The 11,288-nt window shown below is 37.2% G+C and overlaps 1 protein-coding gene across 1 annotated transcript in view; it reads right to left on the bottom strand.

The window, feature by feature from the left end:
• Nucleotides 1–10,275: 10,275 nt before the first annotated feature.
• The window catches only part of CDC5L (cell division cycle 5 like), a 58,391-nt gene continuing 57,378 nt past the window's right edge, over nucleotides 10,276–11,288 (bottom strand). Inside the window, exon 16 of the mRNA XM_069487750.1 lies at nucleotides 10,276–10,656. Within this exon, the coding sequence (XP_069343851.1) occupies nucleotides 10,552–10,656 (105 nt within the window). The 3' untranslated portion in view covers nucleotides 10,276–10,551. The remainder of the gene's footprint in view (nucleotides 10,657–11,288) is intronic.

Raw genomic sequence — 11,288 nt, 5'->3', positions numbered from 1 at the left:
ACTAGAACAGGGATCAGGGATAGGCAAAATTTTTCTATAAAGGATAGGCTGGAAAACTGAAAGGTGGTCTTAATAATAACCTATCTAACAGAGGAAATAAACTATCAAACGGAAAGTAAGAGAAATAAATTCACCACACAACTACCCTTTGTTTAATTAAAACATATGTGGCCTAACCTGTTATCTCTGAGTTCTTCTCAGCCTTGAAAAAGTTCCTGAGCGGACAGTAGGACCGCGAGCTTCCCCTGCTTCCTCAAGAAGAGACAGTACCAGGTGCCTCCCGCTAGCAAGAGGAAACTAATTTCTGCTATCAACCTGCTGCGTGAGAAACAGAAAAGCCAACACAGCAGCCTCACAGCTGCTCTTGTTATCAGTCCTCTGAAGCAGAGGGAAAAAAATGTTTTCTACCCTTTAAAACCACCAGGCAACTTTTCTCACCACCCAACATTTCTTTCCCCACTCTGTGTGTCGTGGCCACTCTTTCTCTTTCTTTCTTTCTCAGGAAAATAAACTTTTACTTTTGTATATCCTAATCACTGTCTGAGAATTCTTTCTCCCTCCACTACAAACTTTTACACCCTAACAGAAATATTTTAAGTTTGCAGGCTACCTGGTCTCTGTTGCAACTACTTAATTCTGTTGTGAAAGCAGCCACAGACAATGCGTAACAAATGAGTGTGGACATTAAGCCTCAAAAGGATGAAGCCCATCTGCAAGTAAATTCACTGTGAATAAAGCCCAGTATAATTTAAAGGAAGAAAACAAAGACCGGCAAGGTAACATTCACAATGTGTACCATCCTTTGTAGGTACTAGACCTGCAGGAACTGGAAAATGACCAAGATCCAGGAGAAAAACCAGTCAACAGAAACAGACCCAGAAACGACAGATGGTGGAATTAGCAGACAAGGATACTAAAACATCTATTATAAACATGGTATATTTGTTCAAGGATGTAAAGGAAAATGTGAATATAATGAGGAGAAATGATGTAAAAAGAAACAAAGGGCAAGAGCTAAAGAAAAATACAATATCTGAAAAGAAAATTTCATGGGAAAGCATTAACAAATTAGACACCGAAGAAAAAAAGACCAGTAAACTTGAAAAACTGCAATAGAATTTATATAAAATGAAGAACAGAGAAGAAAAGGAATAATAATTTTTAAAAAGAACAGAGCCTCAGTGACCTATGGGATATCAAGCAGTCTGATACATGCCTACCACAACCCGACTACATATCTCTAGAAAACCCACTTAAACTATGAAGATACAGAGAGGTTAAAAGGAGAAAGAGAAATATCATGCAAACAGGAGTTACAAGATAACGAGAATAGCGATATTAGTGTCAGACAAAGCAGGCTTCAGGACAGAGAATGTTGCCAGATATAAAGAAGGACATTTCATAATGACAAAAGGGACAACTCATCAAGACATAATAATCCTAAATGTGCATGCAGACAATAACAAAGCTTCAGCTGGCGCGGTGGCTCACGCCTGTAATCCTAGCACTCTGGGAGGCCGAGGCGGGCGGATCGTTTGAGCTCAGGAGTTCGAGACCAGCCTGAGCAAGAGCGAGATCCTGTCTCTACTAAAAATAGAAAGAAATTATATGGACAACTAAAAATATAGAAAAATACAGAAAAAATTAGCCGGGCATGGTGGCGCATGCCTGTAGTCCCAGCTACTCAGGAGGCTGAGGCAGAAGGATCGCTTGAGCCCAGGAGTTTGAGGTTGCTGTGAGCTAGGCTGATGCCATGGCACTCTAGCCCGGGCAACAGAGTGAGACTTTGTCTCAAAAAAAAAAAAAAAAAAAAAACCCACAAAGTTTCTAAATAGATTAATTAAGCAAACTGACAGAACTGAGGCAAATGCAAATCCACAATTACAGCTATTGTTTGAACACACCTCTCTCGGCAATCTACAGAACAATGGGGAGAAAAGGCAATTAAGAATATGGAAGACTTGAACTCTATTGGTCAATTTGACCTAATTGGTATTTCTAGAACATTACAGCCTACAGAATACATGTTATTTTCAAGTGAACAAGGAACATTCACCAAGACAGACTGTATGCTGGGCCATAAAACTTCTTTCAATAAATTTAAAAGGATTTAAATCATCCAGAGTATGTTCTCAAACCACAATGGAATTAGAACTCAATCAGACACACACACAAATTAGAACAGTGCTGTGCAGTAGAATTAGAATGCAAGCCACATATGTAATTTCAAATTTTCTATTAACCACAGAAGTAAAAAGAAACAGGTGAACTTAATTTCAATAATACATTTTATAACTGAACATATCCAAAACACAGTTGACCCTTGAAGAAAGTGGGGATTAAGGCACTGGCCTCCCCGTGCAGTTGAAAATCTAAGTATAACTTTTGGCTTCCCAAATACTTAATTACTAATAGCCTCCTGTTGACTGGAAGCCTTATCAATAATACAAACAGCACATATTTTGTATGTTACAGGTTTAAGTACTGTATTCTTACAATAACGTAAGCTCGGGAGAAGAAAATGTTAAGAAAATCATATAGATTTTCAATAGAAAATACATTTACTATTCATTACGAAGAAGTGGATCATCACAAAAGATCATCCTCATCATCTTCACGTTGAGTAGGCTGAGGAGGAGGAAAAAGAGGTTGGTCTTGCTGTTTCAGGAGCAGCAGAGGCCTAAGAAAATCAACAAATAAGTGAACCCACATAGTTCAAACCTGTGTTGTTCAAGGGTCAACTATACTCTCCTTTCGACATGTAAGCAACCTAAAAAATTATTGAATTATATTAGATTCTTTTTGCCTACTAAGTCTTCAAACCCCAGTATTATACACCTAAGAGCACAACTCGGTTTGAGCCAGCCATGTTTCAAGTGCTCAACAGCCTCATGTAGCTAGTGCCTACCATACTGGACAGAACAGCTCTACAAGGTAAGTTAACCCAGGTGTTACAGCTGGTAATTTTAATACCCATCTATTACTAAGTTATTGTAATTTTTTTCAAAGAAAAATATCTTGCCTTGAGACACAAGGTTTTTGAAATATTTAAGCCCATCTAAAAAAATGTTTAATCTATTAATCAAAGAGATTGCTAACTTGTCTTCAAACTTGTACTCCCTTTCGCTTACCCACTACTGGGATGGGCAAAACCCGTAGGAGTTGTAGCCATTGTTCTCAGATTGGCCCATCACACACTCCATGGATACCTGTTGACCACTTTAGGGTTCTCCCAAACCCCAGCTCTGTCGGATGCCCCACTGCTTCCCTCTGCTCTCTCCCGCACAGACACTGACAGCACACAGGTCTGGCGACTGTTGGAGGTTTATCCCCACCCGCTCATATTTTGGAGTTCATGGAGATACATTGTCATCTAGTTATGTTGTAAATATTATCCAGGGGGTTTTGGTTGCTTATGTTTTTATGTAAAGTAAAAAAATTCTAGCTATCGTTATCTTCTTAGAATTTGACTTTGTAAAACATGTACATACACTGCTGACAAAAATTAATGTTTTAAAAAAGAGATATAGTAGTCCCCCTTTATCTGCAGGGGATATGTTCCAACACTCCCAGTGGATGCCTGAAACCACAGATAGTACCGTAGCCTGTATGTAGAGTTATGCGGTGCATAAAGTTTCAGTCAACGATGGACAGCATATATAACGGCAGTCCCCTAAGACTATAATGGAGCTGATTTATATCTGCTGCCTTAATGATGTTATGGCCATCATAACGTGCAATGCAATTTACTTTTTTAAAAAATAAATTTAGTGTAGCCTAAGTGTACAATGTTTTTATAAGTCTACAGTAGTGTAATGTCCTAGGCCTTCACATTTATTCACCACTCATTTACTGACTCATCCAGAGCAACTTCCAGTCCTGCAAGCTCCATTCATGGTAAGTGCTGTATACCATTTTTTATCTTTTATGCCATATTTTTACTGTACCTCTTCTATGTTTAGATACTTTCAAGTACACAAATAATTACCATTATGTTATCATTGCCTACTCGGTACAGTAACATGCTGTACTGGTTTGTAGCTAGGAGCAATAGGCTGTACCGCCTAGGTTTGCACACTAGGATGCTCCCACAATGACAAAATCACCCAATGATGCATTTCTCAGAACACATCCTTCTCATTAAGCAATGCATGACTGTACTATGTTTTTTCCAATCTGACAACAGACAGCTAATGGGCAGGTATTGTATACAGCATGGATACACTGAACAAGGGGATGATTCACAACAAGGGTGGGATGGAGTGGGATGGCAAAAGACTTCATCATGCTATTCAAAACAGTATGTAATTTGAAACTCATGAATTATTTCTGGAATTTTCCATTTAATATTTACAGGCCACAGTGACCACAAGTAACAAACCTCAGAAAGCAAAACCACGGATAAGGGAGGACTACCGTCACATTGCCTGAACTTTCCTCCTTGGCCTTATCTCTGGCAGCAAATATGGAATCAAGGGGACCTAAAGAAATACTGCAGGACTGCAGGAAGGATACACCGCCAAGGAAGCACTTCCAACAAATAATCCACGCCTGTGAGGCTAGGCAGAGATGAAAAAAGTAGACCCAACCCAACGACTGGCCACTAGGAACAACCAGATGAGATAAACAGCCTTGAATAATGAAATAGAACTCCCCCCTGCAGATTCCCTACATAAAGTCTTCCAACCACGGTGAAAGGAGCTGTTAATGGAATTAAAACTGGTTCCGAATACTGCATCACCCTTGACTCAGGTCAGAAAACTACAGGCTTGAGTGTGATTTTGAAAAACAATGGTTATCGTGCCAACTCCAAATTCACTCTTTTTCCCTGCTTTGTGATACTGCAGCCGTAATAATCTAAAAAGATTTCCACTTGGCCAGTGGAAAAAGGCTCTGAGGGACAGAGATACTTCACGTGGAAGGGGCTTCACTTCTGGTTCTGGTGCTTTCCCTTCTTGTTCCCACTGCGTCACTGTCAGCATGTGGCTTCCTTGCCAGCAGGAGGCTTCTCTGTGAGTGAGATGGGGGGACCCAGTGGTGCACACTTTGCAGGGTTTTGCTGGCACCCCAGCAAGCAGCTTTCCTCCAAGTACCACCAGCACCCCAGCAAGTGACTTCCGGTGGAGTTTCACTGGCTCCCCGCCTGCCTCCCCGGACTGGGGCAACTCAGCAAACTTCTCCACCCACACCCTCTTCAGTGAGATGTGAATCTCAGCCTTGGGAGAGGAGGGAGAGGGCTCTTCAAGTCCTTCTTCAGGTACTCTCCTTCAGTTGCCAGGTAGCCGCTGCCCCCCACATCTGTTATTCCTGTATCTTTAGCGATACCTCTGTCCCTCCTAGTAGTTAATTCCCCTATTACTAGTTAGTAATTCTTCATACTGAATCTTCCTTGTTCAAATTACTGGTGTAGTTCTTTCTCCAGAATGGACCCTACATCCTAAATGATACCATAATTATTTGTAAAATTTAAAAGATGATATATATTTTCTAGATCATTAAGAAAATTAATGCCAGGAAATTACAATCCATTCAGGTAAATCAGTGAGAAAGCATAAAACATGATCACAGAAGACCAAAGTCAGTAATTAACATATAAGCAAGTGAATCAGACCCTATTAAAATGCAAAGACTTGGTCCAAATGGGTTGAAATACAAAACCCAACAAGATATGCTAAGTGACAATTAAATTATATACAAAAGTTAAAAATAAAAAGATAGACAATCTATCAAGCAAATACAAACAAAAAAAGAAGAGAAATATTCTAATAACATTTCATTCAAGGCAAAATGCATAAGCAGGACAAAAAGGGTAACTTTAGTTAGTCTTCCACAAGAATTGTACACAACACACACAAGTATTTATATACTAAATAAGTTTCAAAATATACAAAGCAAAAGCTCTAGATAAACAAATATAATTGAGAGAAATAACTATAATAGGAGACTTTAACACAACACTATTATTTTATGGTATTTATAGCTAACAATAAGAAAACTGAATTTGAATAATATAATTAAATTGGCTGAGTAAACACACATTCACCTCTGTCCTATACAAACTAAATAAAACTTCATTTAAAATATCCATAGAACACTTTTCAAAGACACTAGGCACCAAAACATCAATAAACAGAAACCACATACACCATGTTTTCTTTCCACAAGGTAAAAATCTTACAAGTAGCAAAAAATTTTTAAAAAGCCAACCACACAGAAATTTTTAAAGATTCTTAATTATTGAACTAAAAATTTAAAATGCAACGGTAAACTACTTAGAAAACAAGACTACTACACATCAAAATGTTTAAGATGTGAACATATTTAAACTTAGAGATAATTCAAAAGCCTTCAACATACTCATTTGTATATAAACAAAAACAAGCATCAGATTCAAAAAGTTAGGGGAAAAAACTAGAGAAGACAAAGAAAATAAACATAAAATAAGAAATTAATATATTTTAAGACAAAATCACAATTGATAAATCAAAACACTCGTTTTTTGAAGAGAAAAAAGATATCCCTAACAAGTCTAATCAAGTAAAAAAAGTGGTAGAACTAAGGCAAGGTAAATATCTTAGAACTAGGAGTAGCAAAATTAATAGAAAATAGTGTTAAATTCTCTACTAACAAATGTTTAAATTTCAACAAAATGAAAACTTTTCTTAAAAAGTATAAATTATTTAAATTCAGTAAATACCAAACATAAAAGGAGAAATACATTTTAAAACAGAAATTTTAAAATTTAGAGTTGCTTAAATTTAAAAATAGATAATTTACTAATAATCACAAAAGAAACTAAGTTATCAAGAAATTATTTCCAAAAATGGCTCTGAACTCAATTTTATAAGCACAGTCTTTCAATCTTTCACAGTACAAATCACTCCCATGCTATAATACTTACCGCACAAAAAAATATATAGTTATTCTATTTACTTTACAGAGCTAGCAAAATCCCAATGTTAAAATTTGTACAATAGCCCAAAAGACCAATCTTGCTCATGTAAAATTATAAATTTCCTAAATAAAAGCTTAGCAAATCAAATTCTAATGAATTTCTCAGGAGGATGCATGGCTGGCCAACATTAAGTCTGCCATCACTGTAGTGTAGCTTTTCTTTGATAATTGTTTTTTATTATCCCAGCATTATTTCTACTATTTCAAAAAGGACTCTTGCTCATGGTGGTTCCCCCCCCCCCCAGCTCTTTATCACATTTAATTTCTGCTCCAAAGTTACTGAGACTTGAACATGTTTTCAACACTAGTTTTACCACCACCACTTAAGGAATGTCTGTGAGAAAACACGATCAATGTGAATGTTAAAATAGTAACCAGAATTGCTCAGAGTGGTGCTGGGAAAGAACCCTGGGTTTAACAGGGTTTATCTGTCTGTTTATAAAATGTCTGTTTATCAATTAAAGTGGTACTGCTTTGCGGCAAAAGCATAAGCAGTTTACAATTCACTGAGACTGCCAGGTTTTGAAATTTTACAATTCTTAGTAATTTTGGGGGGGCTACAAGTATGTCCATTACTTCAAACTCTGGGAACAAAGTGAGCCTTTATTATTATTAGATCAAATATTCTAAATCCATATAATTTAAGTCTACATAAAATGCAAGTCATTTTTTTATTTTTTTATTTTTTTATTTTTTTTTTTTGAGACAGAGTCTCACTCTGTTGCCCAGGCTAGAGTGAGTGCCGTGGCGTCAGCCTAGCTCACAGCAACCTCAAACTCCTGAGCTCAAGCAATCCTCCTGTCTCAGCCTCCCGAGTAGCTGGGACTACAGGCATGCGCCACCATGCCCGGCTAATTTTTTCTATATATAGTTTTAGCTGTCCATATAATTTCTTTCTATTTTTAGTAGAGATGGGGTCTCGCTCTTGCTCAGGCTGGTCTCGAACTCCTGAGCTCAAACGATCCGCCCACCTCGGCCTCCCAGAGTGCTAGGATTATAGGCGTGAGCCACCGCGCCCGGCCCATTTTTTTAATTTTTAAAAAATTAATTTATCTGATTCTAGGAGGATGAAGGTGGTTTAATGTTGGAAAATAATAAGATGTTAACACATCAAATGAGAAAAACTATGTGAACATCTTAACAGATGCCCAAAATTCCAGAGCCATTTCTAATTCAAACTCTTTAAAAACTAAAAATAGACACTATCTTTCTAGATAAAGACTAACTCAAAACAGTCAACTTAAAATTAAAATACTTATGGACACTGCCATTAAAATGAGAAACAAAACAAGAATGTCTACCACTGTTATCATTATTTAACATTATTCTAAACATTTCAGCCAACAAAACATGCAATAAAAAATGAAATAAAACTACTACAAGAAACATTATCATTATTCAGAGATAGATGATACCAAAGTTTCCTAGAAAACCCAGGAGAAATTACTTAAAAATATACTAGGATTAAGTGACTAGATATCAGGAAAATACCCATGTATGGTCTGGTAAGACTACAAGAAAATATTACCTCTCAAATCTCTCCAACCTATCTCCATCACCACTGCCTGGACCCTAGTTTGAGCTGCTATTATTGTTTGCCTGGATTACTGCATCAGGCTCCTAAATTAACTGGCTTCCCTGTTCAGACATCATAGTAGGGCCACAGTGATGTTTCTAAAACCAAATCTGATCATGTCATTCCTTTGCTTAGAATCTTCTCATAGCTTTCCACGATATTTACAATAAAATCCAGATTCCTTACCACGGCCTTTTATATGTGTGGCTCTATACAGCCAGGCCTTATATAAATGCCATTCTTGACACTTTAGCCACACTGTCTTCCTTTTTGTTCCTCAAACACACTACGGAGGCTTTGTGGTAACTATTCATTCTGTCTGGAATGCTCTTTCCTTGAATCTCACAAGGATGGCTCCTTCTAAAATGTCAATCACATATTATCTTAAATGTTACTTCTTCAAGAGATCTTTGATCATCCAATCTAAAGTTGCCACTCAATCCCTATCTCATATCACCCTATTTAAATTTCCTCCATAGAATCTAAACCTCATGACTTGATATTTCTCTGTACATGTTCAGTATCTCCCCCAACTAATGTCACCTCCACGAGAGCAAGACCTTTGTCTTAATAACTGCTCATCCCCAACATTTTTAGTAAGTGTCTAACGTATAAGAATCACTTTAAACATTTGGATTTTTTCTTTTTTCTTTTTTTTTTGAGATAGGGCCTCACTCTGTTGCGCAGGCTAGAGTGCAGTGCTGTCGTCGTAGTTCACTCCAACCTCAAACTCCTGGGCTCAAGCAATCCTCTGCGTCAGCCTTCCGAGTAGCTGGGACTACAGGGGCATGCTACCACACCCGGCTGATTTTTCTATTTTTTGTAGAGACAGGGTCTCTCTATGTTGCTCAGGCCAGTCTTGAACTCTTGGCCTCCCACTTCAGCCTCCCAAAGCACTTGGATTACAGGTGTGAGCCATCACACCCAGCCAACATTTGGATTTTAATTGTCTGCCATTCTCAACAGACTATCGGCTCCATAAAACCAAGCCTATTTTATTTGTTATTCTATCTCCAAGACTCTGGCACAGCGTATACATTCATACAGGATGGATGAACGAACAAACAAGTGAATGAACGAATTCCTCCTTCTCTCCCTTTAATCCCTAAGTATTCTAAGATTGGGCAAACTTTTTTGGTGAGCCCAACACATTGTTGGCCTATATTGAGCTTGTAGCCAACTAACACTGTACTTAAATCATTTTATATGAATTGTTATAAAATTAGATCTCCCTACTTCTACCCATTCCCCAAATTCTACATTCATGAGATTGACTTTTTAAGCTAAACGCAGAGCTTTAATGAAGTTTGATGGCCTTAGTGAAATTAACCTTTAAAATGTCTTTGTCAAAAAAAAAACACAAGAAAGTAACAGGTTAAGAAAAATTACATCTTTTAAGTCCTAATCCATAAACTTTGTAATAAGTAGCTGGCAGAGAAGAGAGCTTCCCTAAAGTGATACTAAAAAAAAATTTGAGGTACTAAAAAGTTTATCTTGTCAGTGTATAGAGAAATGACCATTCTGCGCCGAAAACTTAACAAAGCCACAAAGGATTGCCTCCTAAGGATTTAAGCTAAGATATTAGAAGGCCATTTGATGACCCGAGTTACTCATTAAATATGACACAAAGTACATAGCTGCTAGTTTACAGGCACTCTAAGCATCTAATTACTTCAAACAAAAGGCTACATTTTAAATTTTTTATATTTTGTTTTTATTCAAGAGTTTACTCACAGGCAGCACTTTAAAATTAGGCTTTTTAAATTAAAGGCCAAAACAAAAAAATTTTGCAAATATGACACTGCTAAAAGAATGATCGTCTTAATAATTTAAACCCTAAAATGTCCGTCCTGTGGAGTTACAGTCTTTATACACAGCATATGTAAGACTGACATCTTTTAAAATAAACCAAAAAACCACAGATGGTGGGTAAATTTGTCAACGAAGAGAAACATAGTTTCAGCCTTCCAGAGTATGAAAACCATCAATAATTCACCCTATGACAGAATATAAACTATGCTTCAGAATTTTGACTTTAAATCCTCTTTCTCCAGCAGCAAATCAGCATATCTATGTTGAAGTTCCTTTTCTCTTTCTTGTTGTCGCTGAACATCTTCTTTCAGACACTTTGAAGAGACAAAAATATTAAATAATTATTTTATATGTAAGTCCACTGAAAAAATATCTATGGTATTTTATCTTAGAAACAGCTGAGTTAATTCATGATTCTTGAGAGGTAAATATTCCCCAAAAAGAAACAAATATAGCAAAACCAGTACTACAGCCATTCTTCGATTTGGTCATGTGATTACCATCTTGATTACAATCTCTGTGGCTACCTCGAATACACAAGCTATTTTTGTCCTATCAACACCTACAAATGCTTGTAAATAAGCCCTGACTGCCCGTTAGCACGGAGGGGCTCTCATGCACATTTGGTAGGTAAATCTAACCCAAACCTGGCCAAAGGAATTTGATGCTTTGGGATGACTAGCTATGCTCCCCACATCCTAAATTCCAAAACAAAAAGACACTGGTTTAGTTTCCCCTCATAAAGCTGCATGAATGAGATGCAATCAAGTTTCAGGGAGAAAAATGACAACGGTTACTTATTCCATCTCACCATGTATCTCTATACAAAACAGAAAATGAGTAAAGGGAAGATCTTTGTATCCACCACTTGCCTGGTCTATCCATCAACACACAGATAATTCTAGACTAGAAAATCAAAAACGTTAGGCTCTCATTGAAAAAGGCT

The sequence above is a fragment of the Eulemur rufifrons genome, chromosome 15, assembly GCF_041146395.1.
Source record: "Eulemur rufifrons isolate Redbay chromosome 15, OSU_ERuf_1, whole genome shotgun sequence".
In the NCBI taxonomy this organism is placed as follows: domain Eukaryota; kingdom Metazoa; phylum Chordata; class Mammalia; order Primates; family Lemuridae; genus Eulemur; species Eulemur rufifrons.
This window is presented reverse-complemented; position numbering and strand designations above follow the sequence as displayed.